Below are 20475 nucleotides of genomic sequence, written 5' to 3' on the forward strand. Positions count from 1 at the left end.
CTTAAGCCACAAGACAATTGAGCAAACACTGGTGACATAAACACAATTCTCACATAAATGGCTGTGAGGGACCAAAGCAATAGAAATATCCATACTTTAGAGATGTTCATTGTTACTCCAGGCTGGCAAAGGATTAGTTTCAATAAATCATCCATAAAAATGTAAAAAATCCCACAAAGGTTAATTCCTTTACACCCTGGATTTTGTTAATTTCCCATGAGAATACATTGTTATTTCCCTAGAGCCTCCAAAAGCTCTCCCTTAATCAATTACTTTTCTTTACACAGTGGAATTTCAATTCCATTTGATTCATGTTCTATCTACAATTTTGGTTAAATAACATCTGCAAGTCCTTATGAAAAAATTAAGTTCCAGGAAATTCCCATCCAATCAGACAGATTAGTTCTGTCAGAAAATATGCCACGTGATTTATTGAGGGGAAAAAAATGACCTTTGGACCTGGTTTAAGGAGGTCGAGTGAAGTTTTTCCTGCACGACCCTTGATAAAATGATGCATTGACTGAAGTGCAAATGTATTTAGGGTTAAGGCCCTCATGCACAGCATTCCTCTATTCCTATTTTGTCCATGGAAACAGTTCACCTTCAACAGAGAAGATTCACGGTCCTAGAGTCTGTGCAAGCCACAGGGTCAAAGCCATAATCAACATGATGATTAAAAGATGGCAATTGGCATAGTCTCCAAAATATGACCTACAAGCAACAGTTCCTTTTTCTTTGGCAAAGATTGTGGGGAAATGCTCAATGGGGTTGTTATTTCATAGGACTCAGAAGGCAAACGATAATATTGCTTTTCTGACAACAGAGGAATATCAACGTCATCAATTTGATTAATCTTCCTATTTCTCTGCAGCTCTGCAACTTATTCTCTCTCATTCCCTTCTGCCAATTCCTGCAATAAGGTGCATCATTATATTTGCCAATTCATTTACCAGCAATTCTTTGGGATATAGAAGAAAGTCAAAGTACAAAGTAGGAATCAACAAGGGAAGAAGTGCAGACTTCACACACAGACCCCCAAAATCCAGATCAAACCCATGACTCTGGAGCTGTGAAGAAGCAAAACTAGCTGTGCTATTATGCCACAAGTTCAGAGTAAAATTACTCCCCCTCAGTGGAAAGGAGTGCATGCTGTTTTGTCTTTTGAACAGTTGAGTAGACGTGTCATTCCAGTATTTTCTGTTATTTCTCAGTATTTTATCTTGCATAAGTAATCCAGGAGAAGTGGCAACCTTTTGGTGGAACAAGCAAGGTTATATTAGCTGTAATAATCGTGGACTAGTTGAGGATAACACAAATTATCAATTACATATTTCCAACCGTTTCTACCATGTGGGTCCAGAGCATACAAAAGAATTTCAAGGAACTAAGAATTGAACAGATTTGTTTCATGTTATTCATCTGGCCTGGATCTAAATACCTTTGGCCCATCACACAAGAGTATTACTGCAGGATCATGAAAGAATAACAAGGCACCAACTGTTTTCTCATCCAAACCAAGATTTTCCTCAATGCACGAGGCTGACATCTACTGTTGAAAGAATCGAACTGCAAACCAGTCATTAATCTTTTCCAGATTTCACTCTCACAGATCAACAAAAGTAGTTTTGTTAAAAGATAAATCGAGTGTTCAGAAGACCTCATTTGCAAAGCTTTTTACCAGTTTTTTTTTGGGTGGCGGGGGGGGGACATGGAGAAGATAAAGAACATTTTAAACAACTTGAAAAAAATGTTCTACCACCAAAATAACACATGTTCATACCCCAGTTGTTGGTGGAAAAACTGTCCTCGCTGGAATTCAACAACCCTCTCTGTAACTGGACTCTGGGCTGCCTAACAGAAAGACCAGTCTGTCCACGTCAGCAGTAGAATGTTGAGCACCATCACACCGTGGGCTCAGTCTGTTGCTGTTCATGCTACTACAACACAAGCAATCAGATTTGCAGATGACACAACTGTAGCTGGTTTCATCAGCAACAATGAGGTGAAAGTCTTGTGAACTGGTACGAGAATAATAACTTGAGTCAACACAAAGGAGATGATTGTGGATCAGGAGGACCAGGGACGACCACCCTCCATGACATTATAATAGCTCAGTCGAGTAGGGAGCACCAAGTTCCTCGGAGTCCACTGAAGAAGTGACCTAACTTGGGCACACATCTCCTCACTTGTCAGGAAGGCATAGCAGTGACTGCACTTCCTTAAAAAGCTGAAGCTGGCAAGGCTACCAGCCACCATTCTGTCAACTTTCTAAAGGAGCTCCATTAAGAGTGTCCTGGCCAGCTGCATCACAGTGTGGTACAACTGTGGAGCATGAGAATGGAGGTCAATGCACAAGACCATAAAAGTGACGGAGAGGATCACTGGGGTCTCCTTCTTCTCCCCCATCACCCCCACCAATGTGATTTAGCAGGAAAGTTGTTTAAAGAGAGCTCGCAAAATCTGGGGAGGACTCCTTCCACCCAACATTATCTAATTACTCCCATCGGGGAAAAGATGCAGAAGTATCAGAGCCAGAACCAACAACAAGTTGAGGAACAGCTTCTTCCCACAGACAATGAGACTGCCAAGGACTGTTAAAACAACTCTCCGTGACGACTGCAGTATTTATGAATACTATTTATTTCAGTATATGTACTGCACATGTATATTATTTGTTTGTATGTGTGTTGTGTGTGTGGTGTTTTGCACTGTTCTGCACTGTGGACTGGATAATAAGTAAAATTGAACAAAAATAATTATTAATGATGCAATTTACCACTGGTCAACTGTGCATGGAGGCACTGAAATTCTTCACCCTCTCCGTCATGTACAAGCATCAGGGCACAGTACAATTAGGTTTCATTAAACCTAATGTAAACCTCATGTCAGCCCAAGTTGATATCAATGAAGTTTCACAAGGCTGTCATGTTATTCCTGAAGAAATTTCCGTTAATCTGAAGCTTGTAATGTTTCCTTTGGAGTGAAACACAAAAGTCTGTAAACACTGTGATTGCATTAAAAATACCAAAATGCTGGAGGAACCCAGCAGGTCATGCAGCGTCCAGAGGAGGTAAAGATCTAAAACAAACAGTTCTGGCCTGAACCCTTCTTCAGGGTCTGAGCAGAAAGTAAGCAGGTGTCTGAATAAAAAGGCCACAGGAGGAGGGAAGAAAGGGTAGGGGGAGCAGCACAAGCCAACAGGCAAAGTGCCAAAATTGGACACAGATTGTAGGACAGCAGAGGAAATGTGAAAATTGATTGGGGGAGGGGGGTGGGTCTGTGAATGCAGAGCTGGAGGAAACAAAAGGGTAGGGAAAGAGAGAGAGAGAGACAGAGTTAGAGGAAAGGAGACAAAAGGGCAGGGGAGGGGGAGAGACAGGGGGATGGGGGGGTGCAACGGAAACCATCTGGTTGGAGGGTGTCCATTTGGAATACATTTTGGTATTCCTCCAATTTGTGGGTGGTTTCATGAGTACTCCTCTCTGCCTTCCGCAGGGACTGCTCCTTCCGTGATTACCTCGTCCACTCCCTTCCCACCAATCGCATCTTTGGTACCCAATTGTGACAGTGAAAAAAAAACTGGTCTTTCCCCCACATCTCCTCCCTCCCCACCATTCTAGGCCCCAAACGTTCCAAGAGAAGCAAGACTTTACTGCATCTAGTGCTCCCGTTGTGGCCTACTCTACATCAGAAAGACTGGACAGAAACTGAGAGATCACTTCGTTGAGCACCTACGCTCTCTGACTGTTGCAATAGTGGGGATCTACTAGCGACTATTCATTTTAATTCCATGCCCCAATCCCTTGCTGACATGTCTGCCCAAGGTCTCACGCAGCATCAGATGCTGAAATCACAAACTAACAATGTGGGGACTTAGTGGTCAGGCGCTATCTATGGAGAGATGCTGGGTGGTTGACCTCTTTTGGGGGGGGGGGGGAAAGTCAGAGAGAGGTTTGACCTTTGACTGCTCTTGTTCTCATTTTTCTCTCCTCCCCTCCCTGTCTCTCCACCTCTATTTGTTCACATCTTGTTGCCCCTCCCCATCCTTTCCCTTTTCATGCTTGATATCTCTCCAAGAACCACAGAACACTACAAGACAGAAAAGCAGGCTCCTTTGATCCTTCTAGTCCGTGCTGAACCATTTTGTCCTTTGATTCTCTAGTCCATGCTGAACCATTTTGTTTTGCCTAGTCCCACTCACCTGCACCCAATCCACAGCCCTCCATGCCTCTCCCATCCATGTACCTGTCCAAATTCCCCTTAAATGTTAAAATTGAGTCCGCATTCACCTCAGCTGGCAGCTTGTTCCACACTCCCACCACTCTCTGTGAAGAAGTTCCCCCTCATTTTCCCCCTTCATTTTTAACCCATGTCCTCTAGTTTGTATCTCTCCTACCTACCTATCTCACCTAGTGGAAAAAAGCCTATATCTACATTTATTCCGTCTATCCCCCTCATAATTTCCTCCCCACTTTCGTCTCAATAAAGCATCCTGACCCGAAACATTGTCTAATCATTTCTCACAACGAAGCTGCCAGACCCTCCAGTTTGCTGTTATAATATTTCTGACTGGTGAAGGGTGGGAGAGAGGAGTAGGGGAGGTGGAGGGGGGGGGTAATGGCAAAAAAAAAATGTTTTTAATTAAGAGAGGAAGATAAATTAATCATGTGAAACATGAATCAGAGGACCAGGATGTTTATCTGGAGCAAGCATGTTGGATTTGGCTCCAGTCCTCAGGGTGGATATGCCGTTGAATTATTTCTGTTGCCATCTGGACTGTGCAACTGTTCACCTGGCACCCTGCAACCTCATTTTTCTCCAATGACCACCTCTCATAACAGATTCTTGTCTTGCTTAATGTATTCTTAAAATGCTGGAAAAAAAAAACCAAATCTTAATAAATTTGCCAGTTCCAGCACTGATAACCTTCTGTTGCATGACAACAAGTAAATTCTCTTGTACCAGTTTACTTCGATGCACCGAAAGGTGAGTGATTCAAAATACTGTTCCGGATAAAAGAGGAGAACCATGAAATTTAACATACAGTAAATGCAGAATCTTTGGGCCTTCAGTTACCCTAGGGCAGCAGAATCTTTGGGCCTTCAGTTACCCTAGGGCAGCAGAATCTTTGGGCCTTCAGTTACCCTAGGGCAGCAGAATCTTTGGGCCTTCAGTTACCCTAGGGCAGCAGAATCTTTGGGCCTTCAGTTACCCTAGGGCAGCAGAATCTTTGGGCCTTCAGTTACCCTAGGGCAGCAGAATCTTTGGGCCTTCAGTTACCCTAGGGCAGCAGAATCTTTGGGCCTTCAGTTACCCTAGGGCAGCAGAATCTTTGGGCCTTCAGTTACCCTAGGGCAGCAGAATCTTTGGGCCTTCAGTTACCCTAGGGCAGCAGAATCTTTGGGCCTTCAGTTACCCTAGGGCAGCAGAATCTTTGGGCCTTCAGTTACCCTAGGGCAGCAGAATCTTTGGGCCTTCAGTTACCCTAGGGCAGCAGAATCTTTGGGCCTTCAGTTACCCTAGGGCAGCAGAATCTTTGGGCCTTCAGTTACCCTAGGGCAGCAGAATCTTTGGGCCTTCAGTTACCCTAGGGCAGCAGAATCTTTGGGCCTTCAGTTACCCTAGGGCAGCAGAATCTTTGGGCCTTCAGTTACCCTAGGGCAGCAGAATCTTTGGGCCTTCAGTTACCCTAGGGCAGCAGAATCTTTGGGCCTTCAGTTACCCTAGGGCAGTAGAATCTTTGGGCCTTCAGTTACCCTAGGGCAGCAGAATCTTTGGGCCTTCAGTTACCCTAGGGCAGCAGAATCTTTGGGCCTTCAGTTACCCTAGGGCAGCAGAATCTTTGGGCCTTCAGTTACCCTAGGGCAGCAGAATCTTTGGGCCTTCAGTTACCCTAGGGCAGCAGAATCTTTGGGCCTTCAGTTACCCTAGGGCAGCAGAATCTTTGGGCCTTCAGTTACCCTAGGGCAGCAGAATCTTTGGGCCTTCAGTTACCCTAGGGCAGCAGAATCTTTGGGCCTTCAGTTACCCTAGGGCAGCAGAATCTTTGGGCCTTCAGTTACCCTAGGGCAGCAGAATCTTTGGGCCTTCAGTTACCCTAGGGCAGCAGAATCTTTGGGCCTTCAGTTACCCTAGGGCAGCAGATTTTCCAATTGGATGTTACTCTGCTGGACATCAAAATTTATTTACCTTTTTGCTAATAAAAAATTCATCACCGGTAGTATAATAATGTTTCCAATGACCCTGGTGATTTAAAGGACAAAGGTTATGGACAAGCATTCCAGACCCTGGCTCCGGCCTGGTGTTCTAGACTCTGCCCCCCAACCCCCACCCCACAGCTCCAGCTACATACCTGGCCCACAGTCCAGACTCAAGAGCAATGCAGATGGCAAACCTGAAATAATGCTGGAGAAACTCAGCTGGTCAAGCACTACTTTATATAGCAAAGATAAAGATACATTACCAACATTTCGGGCTTGATCCCTTCATCAAGGTAGGCCTATGCTACATAAAGTACACTGTTTGACCAGCTGAGTTTCTCCAGCATTGTGTTTTTTCGAGATGAACCATAGAAAGTATCTTCTCCAGATGCATTAAAGCTTGGTATAGGAAATCAGCTCTACCCAGAGTGCCAAAAATTGAGGAGGTACAAGCTCATTTTAGGCCATTATGCAAATCAACCTCCCCTTATCAGCTGTCTAGATTTCCCACTGCCTCAGAAAAGCAACCAAAATATTAAAAGATCCATCCCACCCTGGTCACGCTCTCTTCTCTTTCCTTCTACCGGATTGCAGAGACACAAATTTGGAAACATCTCCATATTCATGGACAGTTGCTTCCTGAGGGTCAGGATATTGAGCAGACCTCACACTAGTAAAATTATGCTGTCCTTGAACTGTCTTAAACTGAACTTTTTCTCTGCAACATTATACACTGCACTTTCATTTTATTTTGCACTGATCTACTTGCACATGTGGCCTTCTCTACATTGGAAAGACTGGGCGGAGATCACTTGACTGAGCAACTTCGCTCTGAATGCGCCAGAGACCTCCCAGCAGCCAACCATTTCAGTTCTGTGTCACACTCCCCTATTCACATGTCTGTTCATGGCCTCATGTACTCTCCCACCGAGACCATCCACAAATGGGAGGAACAACACCTAATTTTCCAACAGGGTATTGTCCAGCCAGAAGGCATTAACATCGAATTTTCTAGTTTCTGCTAGCTTATTCTCTTCTTCCCCACTTCCCTCTCCCACCCCCCCCCCCTCCCTCTCCCACCCCCCCCAACTCTCCTCTGCCCCTTCCCTCTCTATTCACCTAGCCACCCTTCCTCCCCTTTATCGTTGCTGTTGCCTCCCTCCCTTCTCCACCCATCACTCCTGCTTTTGTGATCACACCTCCCCTCCTACTCTTTTGTTCAGACGCCTGCTGACATTTTCCCGTACCTTGAAGAAGGGCTCAAGCCTGAAATCAGCTATGTATTTTTTACCTTTGCTTTATAAAGGACACTGCTTAACCTGCTGAGTTTCTCCAGCATTGTGTTTTTACTTCAACTATTGTGTTGACAGATTTTCATGTTTTACTTTTAGCATGTGTTGACTTGCCTGACATCTCAGTGCACGTAACAATAAACTGTTTTGTTTAATTCAATTCAAGGCGAATTAAGGCCATTTTGGTGAGAAAACATAAAGCACAATTAAAGTGACAAGTAGAGAGTAAAAATGAGTTTGTTATGACATCGAAAACAGCAGTTTAAATGAATGTGGGTGTATTTTTTTAAACCCAACAGCTTTGTCCATTAAAGTCAATGTAATTCACAAACTGGGAAACATAGTTCCAATTTAATGGCAGCCATTCACTCAATGAAGTTGACTGTTGAAAATCAAAAACAGACACTAATCTAATTAATGCTCATTGATTGAAGCAATATTGGCACAGGATCCCCAATCATTTGCTGGTATTACTGGATACAAACTTCATACAAATTCTTCCAGCAGCTTGTTGCTGCCAGTCGTCACTTCATTTTAAATTATAGTGTTCAAAATAAATAACAACACACAATCTTAGATGGTTCTTCATTCTGCTAAACATTGGGTGAATGTACCAATATGCAGTTAAAGTGTAGCTATAGTATATTTATTCCTGAAGAGAACAGGAAACACATCCAGTCATTACTTTCTCAGCTAGAGATGCTATAAGGCACTTTCATACTCATCCTCTCCACAAGGACACTGCTATTCCCTTAAAAAAAAGCTTCATTGGCTGTTACATTAAGTGGGATTATAATTATGATGGCAGGAAAAATGATGAGTTAAGGATCCTAATTTTCTAGAATTTACTGGATGCGCCAAAGTGAATTGCTAATCAAAACATTCTACTGAAACTTCAGTTGGAAGGGTTAACAAAACCCTTTTTCAACTAGGTCAGTTGTTGAGCTACATTTTCAAACAGCAAGTTTCAGAGACCTGAACTTGAAATAAAATCCAAAGGCATTAACATCACGTACATTTACTGACGTAAATGCTCTGGTGTAACATGGGAACAAAGCCTGATCTCATAAACAATTGGTTAAGATTTCATTGAAATACTTCATCAGAAACTGCTTAAAACCAGAAAAATTTCACTTTTAAAAAAAAAGCAGTTCTCAGTCATTCCAGGTTATGTGGCATAATCAACAAAAAGGTTAACGAGGCTTCATTATCAAAGAAAACTAATTTTGGCACAACATTCAGGAATCAAGCAGCAGTTAAGCTCTATCCTCAAATTACACTGGTTCAACAAGCGACTACACAGAAAGTTTAGGGATTCCAAACTTGCTCATTTTTACCTGGATGCTTAGTATCATTCTTAAATAATCCAGGAGCACAGAAGTTTCATATCTAGGATTTGATCACACAAGCTATATTTTTCGCTTGTCTGTCCTGCTTCTCTGTATAATTTTGCATTGAGCTGAATATGCTAACTTGCACCATCCAGTTTATGTTGCTCCACTGAATATTCTTCTAATCTAACTGATCGAAAAGTCAGCATTGCTCGTGATTTTGCATCGTAATACATTTTTGTATGTAAACAAAAACAAATGAGAACAGGCTTTTGCATTTTAGGCTAGTGATTTCTCATTATTTCCATCTTTGAGTCAGAATCCTACAGCATGGTAAAAGGCCTTTCACCCCAATTAGTCCATGCCAATCAAATTAGACCCATTTGTCTTCATTCGGTCCATATCCTTCGAAACATTTTCTATCCACCTTGATCTAACTCACAAAATTAAAAGCATTGTCATCTCAGTTCCAAGTCTCACACCAAGCTACCCTACACATACTCTGTCAAAACCTATGCATACATGTCAAGAATTGTCTTTGCATGGAACCACTCTGTATTCCCTAAAAAACTAGCTGGTTTCAGGAAGTAAATTAAATGCTTAAAATTAAGGTGAAATTTGGAAGGGAGAAAGGCATTAGAAAATGAGTATTATATGCAACTTCCATAGATTCATAACATTAAAAAACACTGTATGAAGGAAGCAAGTAGAATGCAATTCAGTGTGAGGCAAATAAAACTAATTTCAAGAAAGAGTTAAGTACTGAGAGTGTAAGGATCCTAATTTTCTAGAATGTACTGGATGCGCCAAAGTGAATTGCTAATCAAAACATTCTACTGAAACTTCAGTTGGAAGGGTTAACAAAACCCTTTTTCAACTAGGTCAGTTTTCATGGGCTTACCTCTTACATTTTATATTAATCTCCGGTGACTTTTTTTTAAAGTTTTTGTATTTTTAAAAAGTTTAGACATGCAGCATGGTAACAGGCCCTTCCAGCCCTCGATCTTATGTCACCCAATTCATCTATAACTCCTAAACGTTTTAGAATGTGGGAGAAAACCAAAGCATTTGGAGGAAACCCACATAGACACAGGGAGAACATACAAACTCCTTACAGACAGCGTCGGTTGTTGGTTAATCATAGAACATTACTGCACAGAAGCAGACCCATTCCATATCTTCTTCTTCTTTGGCTTGGCTTTGCGGACGAAGATTTATGGAGGGGTAATGTCCACGTCAGCTGCAGGCTCGTTTGTGGCTGACAAGTCCGATGTGGGACAGGCAGACACGGTTGTAGCGGTTGCAAGGGAAAATTGGTTGGTTGAGGTTTGGTGTTGGGTTTTTCCTCCTTTGTCTTTTGACAGTGAGGTGGGCTCTGCAGTCTTCTTCAAAGGAGGTTCCTGCCTGCCGAACTGTGAGGCGCCAAGATGCACGGTTTGAGGCGATATCAGCCCACTGGCGGTGGTCAATGTGGCAGGCACCAAGAGATTTCTTTAGGCAGTCCTTGTACCTCTTCTTTGGTGCACCTCTGTCACGGTGGCCAGTGGAGAGCTCGCCATATAACACGATCTTGGAAAGGCGATGGTCCTCCATTCTGGAGATGTGACCTACCCAGCGCAGTTGGATCTTCAGCAGCGTGGTTTCGATGCTGTCGGCCTCAGCCATCTCGAGTACTTCGATGTTGGTGATGAAGTCGCTCCAATGAATGTTGAGGATGGAGCGGAGACAACGCTGGTGGAAGCGTTCTAGGAGCCGTAGGTGATGCCGGTAGAGGACCCATGATTTGGAGCCGAACAGGAGTGTGGGTATGACAACGGCTCTGTATACGCTAATCTTTGTGAGGTTTTTCAGTTGGTTGTTTTTCCAGACTCTTTTGTGTAGTCTTCCAAAGGCGTTATTTGCCTTGGCGAGTCTGTTGTCTATCTCGTTGTCGATCCTTGAATCCGATGATAGGTAAACTGGTTGACCGTTTTGAGTTTTGTGTGCCCGATGGAGATCTGGGGGGGCTGGTAGTCATGGTGGGGAGCTGGCTGATGTAGGTCCTCAGTTTTCTTCAGGCTGACTTCCAGGCCAAACATTTTGGCAGTTTCCGCAAAACAGGACGTCAAGCGCTGAAGAGCTGGCTCTGAATGGGCAACTAAAGCAGCATCGTCTGCAAAGAGTAGTTCACGGACAAGTTGCTTTTGTGTCTTGGTGTGAGCTTGCAGGTGCCTCAGATTGAAGAGACTGCCATCCGTGCGGTACCGGATGTAAACAGCGTCTTCATTGTTGAGGTCTTTCATGGCTTGTTTCAGCATCATGCTGAAGAAGATTGAAAAGAGGGTTGGTGCAAGAACGCAGCCTTGCTTCACGCCATTGTTAATGGAGAAGGGTTCAGAGAGCTCATTGCTGTATCTGACCCGACCTTGTTGGTTTTCGTGCAGTTGGATAACCATGTTGAGGAACTTTGGGGGGCCATCCGAGGCGCTCTAGTATTTGCCAAAGCCCTTTCCTACTCACGGTGTTGAAGGCTTTGATGAGGTCAACAAAGGTGATGTAGAGTCCTTTGTTTTGTTCTCTGCACTTTTCTTGGAGCTGTCTGTTTGCCTCTGTTTGCACGAAAGCCACACTGTGATTCTGGGAGAGCATTCTCGGTGACACTAGGTATTATTCTATTTAGGAGAATCCTAGCGAAGATTTTGCCTGCAATGGAGAGCAGCGTGATTCCCCTGTAGTTTGAGCAGTCTGATTTCTCGCCTTTGTTTTTGTACAGGGTGATGATTATGGCATCACGAAGGTCCTGAGGCAGCTTTCCTTGGTCCCAGCAGAGCTTGAAAAACTCATGCAGTTTGGCATGCAGACTTTTGCCGCCAGCCTTCCAGACCATATAAACACCTACTATATATTTATATTTCTCTCTCTCTCTCTCTCTACACACATACACACACACATATACACACACACACATATATATATATATATATATACATACACACACACACACATATATATATATACACATATACATATATATATGTGTGTATGTATACACACACATACATATATTCACATATCTATATATATTCACACACACATATATATTCACACACACACATATATATTCACATATCTACATATATATTCATATATATTTTTATATATATATTCATTCATATATTATATCTATATTTTATATATATAAATATTTTGATAGCTATATAATAATGTGTTCACGATTCATTTCCTGTGAAATCAGGCTATTTTTTCCCCCCAAAGTTTTCATGATGTTAACAGCACAGGCAATAAAGTCTTTATTATTCACTCTTAATTAACATTAAGTTATTTGGTGGTGGGGAGAGGAGCGATTTGAAGTAGTAAAATGGGAGGGTATATTATGGATATCAATTTATCAGAATTTTACAAAATTCACCACAGAAACAAAATAACATCATTAATTAAAACTGCTTGCCAAGTGAAACTCACATCAGATAAAGAACTCTGAAATCTGAGGGGAATTACAGCTGGATGCAAACAATAATCCTTCATTTTCCGAGGTCAGACTTTCAGTGCATGTCAAAATAAACAGCGAGACAATGTTGAGTTTCTCAGCTGGAATTTGAACCTGCTTTCTTCATGTTGGTACAGTAACTGAACAATTGGGAAATTATATGTATGACTGTTGCTAAGTGATTAGGAAGGCAAATAATATATTGGCCTTTGCAGAATAATTGGAATTTACAAGAATAAAGATGTCTTACTGCAATCAAATATCTAGGGGCTTGGTGATACAGTACCTTCAGTTTTGTGTTAACTAAAAAAAAAGGACAATATAATGTAAAATGTTTAAATTAAGGAGAAATCTCATTGAAACATGCTGAGCTCATTAGCTTGGTTGCAGGGATGAGGTTTCCTTGGACGATGCTAGAATCAGAAGCTATCATATCAGACAAAGGGATAATCCACTTTTTGAACTTGGGGAATTTTCTATCCTGGAGGTTCAATTGTTGCAGAGATTGATGGATTTCTATATATTACAGAAACCTAAATAATGGTCTCAAGGTAGAAGATCAGCCATAATCTCATTAAATGGTTGCGCAGTCACATTGGGCCTGATGGCCTACTCCTGCTCCAGCTTCCTATGTTCTTCCCCCTACAAAGAAGCATCCCACTCATTTGATTATCCACACCAATTTCATGAGACATTTAGTCTTAATTCCACTCACTGGTTAATGTAAAACTGTTCAATCGCCAAATTATCTTTCAAAGTTAAGACTATTTCAAGAACTGCTTCAAGAATTTCACATTTTAATCAACCTCTGTACAGAAAATTAGCCCATACTTCACTCCTCCCCTCAACCCCTCCACTTTAACCCTTTCTCTCATGAGCTTAATCTGTAACCTTTCAATCCACTCTTCCCAGCCACTGAAAATAGCATCATGTTGTTTACTTCTGCCACCTGAAAGGTCTGAAGTGGGGAGCGAGGCCGCAGAGCAAAATCCGGGCAGGGGCAGCTGTCTGACAGTTTTAAGTGTCTGGAACGTTGCGTTAATTTTTACTTGATGTTGTGGTTTGAAAGAAAGCTTTTACAGTCCCATTTTTAAATTTATTGATAATGCTGAAAATTTGCTAACCTTTAAACTTGTAGAGATTCCCTCCTATCCATAATCACTATTGTTCTAAGTCTGAACTGCATTAGTAGTGACCTTATACGATATATCAATGTTCCTACAATCCACGCTCCCATTCAACTGTGCTCCTTCACAGCGACTAACGCCGGTGGGTGCAACAATATTAGTCGTGAGAGTTACAGCCACCGACTGCTCCGTTTGGTTCACCACTGCTTTCATGTCTCCCTGTGGGACTGTGGGGCTGGGGCGGCCTGCCCTTGTTTAATCCAGCAAAAGTCGGTTTATGCATTTTTTACCTTTCTATATAACAGACACTGTTTGACCTGCTGAGTTTCACCAGCATTGTGTTTTTACATAAGTACTGTACATCCAGTGTTTTGTAGATTTGCAAACTAACCTCCCAACTTGTACATTCTGTTCCCCAACCAATGAAGGCAAGCATCCTATATACCTTCTTCACCATCTCATCCATCCTTCATGACATTTTCAGAGAAATATGGACTTGAACTGCAAGAGCTTCCCTTCATCACATTCTTATTACCTTACTATATTGATTATAGATGCCCGACACCAATTTGACTTTTCAAAATCTATCGCTTGGCACTTGAGATTAAATTTCTCTGCCAATTTTCCACCCAACTTTCTACATGATTCTGCTACAGGATGTTGAAAAGTTGTTTCATTTTTTTTTAGATGTTTGAAGAAGAACTTAGTTAATACTTAGATGAGATAGATGTCATTCGTCCTGTTAGAAGGAGCCACGTTAAAATATCGACAGAAGTTCCATTATGCCTCCAGGATCCTTAAAGGCAATTAAGTATTAACTCCCTTCTACTGCAAAAATAAAACTTGGATCTATGACAATTTCTCCAACATTCAAGTTCATGATACATTGATTTTTTTTCTCTGTTTACCTGAAGTCTTTTCATTAATTGATTTCTGAAACAGATTGGAAGTTGTGGCTGCTCAAAACAAGAATCGTGTTCCATTCAAAAAATTTTCTGAATGGTTATGCAATTATTCTTGAAATTTGGTACAGGTTGGTCATCCTTCGACAGAAGTCTACATTTTTAATCACCAATTCAATGAGAAACAGCAGGTGCCAAAAGCTGCTTTGTGACTTAATTTATATATAAAAAAATAATTCAGCCTAGTGAAAAGGATTAGTTATAATTCAAAAAAAGGTCTCAGCAGTCACAATACATTTGCCTTTTGTCACAAGAAAGTGGCATAGAGCAAGTTTAAACATTTAAGTTTAACTTCCATTCAAAAGCAATTACATTCCCAAGACAAAATATCACCAAAATCATCCATGACACTAATGACTAAACTATGTAGTGCATTGATATTCAAATATATTTGTTGCTATTTATGGGAAAACCACACAATTCCATTCCAAAGCAAAATAAATGAAGCAAAACACAAAATTCCCCTCTCAGGGCTGCGTCAAAGGTTCTATATACAAAAGGTGCACAAGAATACAAATTAAGGTTTTAATTTTCCTTGAATGCGTTTTCAAACATGTACAGGTATCAATTTAAAGAATGCAATTTTCTGATTTTTGTTACATTAAATTCAATTAGAGAATATTCTTGTACCTACATAGCATTCATCAAATGTCATAACAACATTATCCTGAGCAATAAGATGGGGCAAATGCAACTTGAAACAAGGGTGGCTATTCAACTTGTTCAAAAGTTATGTGCAATTGGAAGTAGCATGCTGCAAATTCGCCAGTCAACTCTCACATTCATTGCGGACTCAAAAGAGCACAGATGCTGCAAACCAGAGCAAAACAAAATCTGCTGGAGGAACTACACCAAGAGATGTTTTTCTCTCCTTAGCTGTCTCTATCACCCACAAGCAGCTATCTCCCAACTCCACTCCTTTTCCCCACCTCCCTATCATACCTCTCCTCACCTGGTTCCACCTATTGTTTGGTGGCCACTGCCTCATCCATTTACATCTTTATGCTGATTTTCTCTTCTCTGCACTCTCAGCCCTACTGCAGAATCTCAGACTGAAAAGTTAACCATCCCTGCCTCCACAGATGCTGAGTTCCTCCAGCAATTTGTTTGTTGCAATACATTCATTGTTACAGATTAACAATGTCAATACATGCATCTGCAGGATGATCTGGAAACAGTTCTACCTGGAAAAAAACCACATCACAACTTGGAGCTCAAATCGGACACAGAATTTGAAAACATCATTCAATATAGATACCTCAGGCCAGAAGTTGAAGAGAAATAGATGGATCAACAATCAAGCATCACTCTACTAGTCAGAAACTGAGATTGATGGAAGCAGTTATCGGTCATGAAATATGATGCATTAAACAGTATTAAGGAAGGTGAAAATGTACTGTGAAAAAACATGCCCAACTTGTTTTTAATTCTTCAATCTTCAACACAGGAAACCACAGAAAGTGTCTGTGTATAAACTTTAAAATATTCAAATCAACACCTTTGAGTCTGTGATGTTTGGTGCAGGCACCCCATGTAATATTAATTTCTAAAGGCGCGTTGCTGTCCAGATGTTAGAAAAGTGAATTATGAAAAGAAGGATTCAATGCCTCAACTTGAAAGAAAGATGCAAAGAAACGTCCATAAATCTCAACTAGGGATTCAAAATTTACTTTGAGAGGCAAATCAGTGAGTTGCAAAACAGATTAAAAATTGGTTGATTCATTCTGCAATACATGGCTGTAGACAGTAAACAATTTTTCAAACAACTTCTCTCATCACTGGCAACATTTTAAAATAATATTTTATACAACTTCCTACATCATATCAATGCGATATAAGAATCCAACAACTTCTATTACAAATACCTTAAGAGACAAACAAATCTTAAGGTGCTTAAATAACAGAATTTACTGTATTACCTCATCCACTAATTTTCTAACAATCTCAAATGCAAAGGTAAAAGTTGGCTCTGCAAAGTCAGACAAGTGACTCTTTCACTCTGGACCAAACCCCATTGTAAAATTATGAACAATACAAGTTTTATGTTATATAAATTCTGCAATTTCACTACAATAACATGAGGTGCATTTCAGGAACGAGTCCAACATGCTTCCAATAATTTCAATGTTACCTCTCAGCGTCAGATTCTAAAAACTTTAAAAGGTACTTTAAAAAAAAATTGTGAAGGTGATAATCTAATATTTTCTTGTGGTCAGGGTATAAATAAAGCTTTTACATTAAAATTTCAACCGTAAACTAAACATACAGCACATTGTGAAAAAGCTAAAGAATGTTAGTCTGTTAATTGAATGTTAAATATTAGATAACCTGGAAATAATTGCCACAATGATGTCTTACCTTCATTGGAGATATGTGTGACTGAGAAACAAAACCATGAATGTTCTCAATCTCAGAGAGGTTCTTCTCTGACACGTGTACAAGTTCCGGGCACTTCACGTCATTGCTAATCTGCGGAGAGCCGTGTTCTTGTGGCGATCCATCGCCATCTTGATAACGATACTTCTGTAAAAAATTGATTTGAAGAAACATGAGACATTAACAAAGATATTGAAACCATGTCAAATTCATTCATCACATTGTCAAAATCAAAACTAAAATCTAGATCATGAACTTCCATTTCACAAAATAGGTTTAGGTCAACATTTAATGGAACTAATTTACAAAGTACTGTTTCATTTTCCCAGGTAACTGAGGGAAATTTTTAATTAGGTTGCAAATAACTCAAATTCTGATAAAAGATCTGTGACCTGAACAACCTCTGCTGATAGATAATGCCAAATTTGAGTACTGCCTGGTCTTGTGGTTTTTTTTTAACTAAATGAAAGTTTTCATGATTTCAATCATAAACTGTAGCTTTATAAACACCAACACAGTTCTTGAAATGCTGATTCCAGTATATGCACGAGTTCCATATTTATTGCAGTCATATGACCAGATATATATTAGTACTCCTACAGGGAAAACTATAAAAATGAGGGTATTTTCTTAACATTTAACAAGGACAAAAAAAATCAACATATATGAATATGATGACATATTACAATTATGGCACAAAATTGTTCCATACATCCAGGTGTGTTTTAATCAAATCCATAAACATTCAGTAACCAAGGAAAAACCATCAAAACATTAATGAATTCTGCTTCACGTCTTACAACTTTACCAAGAGTACAATAAGTCTCCTGTCAATGTATATACACAATGAAGTAGGGAATAATACTAAATGGTCTCCTGTAGTCCCTTGATTTACAAATGTGCACTTTAACGCCATGGCTTTTGGGGTGCATCTTTTTCTTTACAACAAGCAGTATACAATTCTCCCCATTTAGGAATATGGTAGAAGTTTGAAAATCCGTAAGGCTCAGGGAATGAGTCTGCTCGGATTTTCAGATCTTCTGGATTCTCGGGCAGTACTTTGGAAATTCAAATTTAAGGAGGAATAAAGAAGAGATGAACAAGTAAATTTTGTAGTTTATTCATGAGCAAATAAACAGGCTTCATTGATCAAATGAAAAATGCCGCTGCATCTGTGGCAAGTGCACATGCACGCTCACATGCACACAAAAGCCTGCTGCATGCAAAACAATTCTTGGGTTTGGATTTCTGGCATCCAATTTTTTTGATTTCTACTGTATATTCCAATGAATCACCCATCATGCATCTCCTCCAGCATTTTTTTAAAATAAATTTCAACATACAGCATGGTAAAAGGCCTTTCCGGCCCAATAGCCTGTGCCACCCAATCACACTCAAATGACCTACAACCCTGAAACATTTTTGAATGTTGGGAGGAAACCGGAGCACCCGGGGAAAACCCACACAGACTTGTGCCAAACTCCTTACAGACAGCGCCAAATTTGAACCTGGGTCACTGGCCCTTGTAACTTGCACTAACCGCTATGCTGTCTGCACTACTCCCAATTTATTTATCTAATTTAGGAACTTCTGCTTAACAAAATGCTTTCCAGAAACTCTTATCTTTCATGAATTGAGGAGTCAAGGGAACTAAACAGACTGTGCCAGCATGTATTCAGCAGCAGAAGATGGGCACTGCTTTTTACCAAGTTACTTCTGTAAACCAGGAGAACCAGAAGGCATCTCTTCAGAAAACACAATTTTCATTTTAAAATGTACCCTTAGCGTCTCCAAATGAACTCAATATGAGTTGCTCCCTTTAAAGTAGTTCAATTTCTTTAGCTGGATTCAGACTGAAATTGAGGCAGTTAACAACCATCGATTCCCCTATGACATACAATTCAATTGTAAATAATTCACAGGGCTAAGTTCACAGAATTATGAGATTCGTGTTTGTTAATGGAAAAAGAATGATAATAGCTCAGGAGCAATTTAAACAAAAGTGAAACCCTGCTAGAAACGGTGGATAGAGTGAATGCCAAGAAGAAAGTAAAATTCACAAGACGACGACAAATTTTATTAAAGGTTTTATCAACAGCCTTCCATGTGGAAGAAGATTCAAACCTAATAAACATCAAGTGTTTCTTTGCTCAACTTACAAATTATAACATGAATCTAGGCAGCCTCACAATTTCGAATTGTGAATTCTGCCAACGCCTTCATGGGCATTAATCTTCACTCCATTATGGACATCTATAAGAGGCGGTGTCTCAAGAAAGCAGCCTCGATTATTAAGGACCCTCACCACTCAGGCAATTATAGCACTTCTTCCACATGCTCATGATAATAAATGGTGTTTCTGATAGTATTTTCTGCAAATTTAGCTCGAGCTTTCTTTTTATTCAAACACTACACAACTTACTGGACATTACCAACATTCCATTTTGGTTCCAGTTTTCAAACTGCTCTGACCAGAATTTAGTAGTTTTTACACACCCCCTTACCTTTTTTCCCCTTTCTCTTATAAATCAATCAGATTTATGGCTTAATGCAGCAGATCAATAACAACAACCCTGGCTTCAGCCGATTAGTCCTATTCATCTCTGCCCACTTTCGAAGCAAATTAAAACCAACTTTCTTTTGAAGTTTTCCAGTTCAAAGGAACATTAATAATTTCTACATGCACTCCCTGACCTTCTCAGCATTTCCAGATTGTTTCATGAAATAAAAATCAAGACTACAAAGCTAACCAGTGCACAAAATTAGAGAGGTGCTGGCTGTTTCTAATTAGATAGACTTTAAACTGCAATTAATTCATATCCTGGTAATGGGGGACAAAGAGTGGCCCAATATTTCAAACTCAACACAAACACAATAAATTTGGGATACAAACATTTGGATAGCTTTCAATCCCTTAGCTTTGTAAATATGATGGTTGCAGAATAGCAATGCAAGAACAAAATGAAATTATAAGTGCAATTCCTTTCACAATCCTTGCCCAAATTTTGCACGTAAATATTTACTTCTTTTACATTCTGGAAATGGAAAATTATTTCCTAACTAAGCACAGGAGTGAAGCAAGGTTTTAAAAAAAATGCATTTATATATAGCTTTTAACGTACGAAGAAAGAACAGTTAACACAGTAAGCAAAGAGCAGAAATAATTAGGACTTTCTCAGGTTGGCGACCTATACCTCTGCAGTACTGCAGGGATTGGCGCTTGGACACAGGCTTTTCACAATCTATAATCAATGATGCTGGTGATAACAAACTGATGGGATTACCATGTGAAGAAAAGGGAGGAGCTATTCTTAACAGGGGCCACCCCCACCCCCGCGAGGGAACACAGCACATTGCAGGGGGGGGGGGGCACAGGCTATAATCATTTTTTTAAAATTATGCAGTCAGTTGGAGAGAAGTAGGGAGGAAACCAATTAAACAACTCCTTCTCGGAAAAGGGGGTTCATAAACTGTGAGCAGAGTCTTAAGGGGTCCAAATCCAAATAAAAGATTGAGAATGACTGGTGTAGAGAAGTATACCAGCAAAGTAACTTCATTAAGCAACTAGACAACAATGTTGCAGATGGATTAAAATGTTGAAAAATGTGGGATCATTTACTTTGCTACACAAAATCAAAAATTATTTTTTAAAAATGACAATGAAAGGGAACTGGGCATCCTCGCACACATCATTGACGAC

General features: G+C 40.4%; 1 protein-coding gene across 7 annotated transcripts in view; it reads right to left on the minus strand.

The window, feature by feature from the left end:
* Positions 1 to 16842, minus strand: part of LOC138742607 (disks large homolog 1) — a 215464-nt gene extending 198622 nt beyond the window's left edge. For 6 of the 7 annotated variants that reach the window (XM_069897250.1, XM_069897254.1, XM_069897252.1 and 3 more), the window contains exon 1: positions 16758 to 16842. In XM_069897250.1, coding sequence (XP_069753351.1) covers positions 16758 to 16763 — 6 coding nt within the window. In that variant the 5' untranslated portion in view covers positions 16764 to 16842. The remainder of the gene's footprint in view (positions 1 to 16757) is intronic. The other variant, XM_069897253.1, reaches the window with a different exon arrangement.
* Between the last annotated feature and the right edge of the window lie 3633 nt (positions 16843 to 20475).

Source organism: Narcine bancroftii, chromosome 9 (genome assembly GCF_036971445.1).
Source record: "Narcine bancroftii isolate sNarBan1 chromosome 9, sNarBan1.hap1, whole genome shotgun sequence".
NCBI lineage: Eukaryota > Metazoa > Chordata > Chondrichthyes > Torpediniformes > Narcinidae > Narcine > Narcine bancroftii.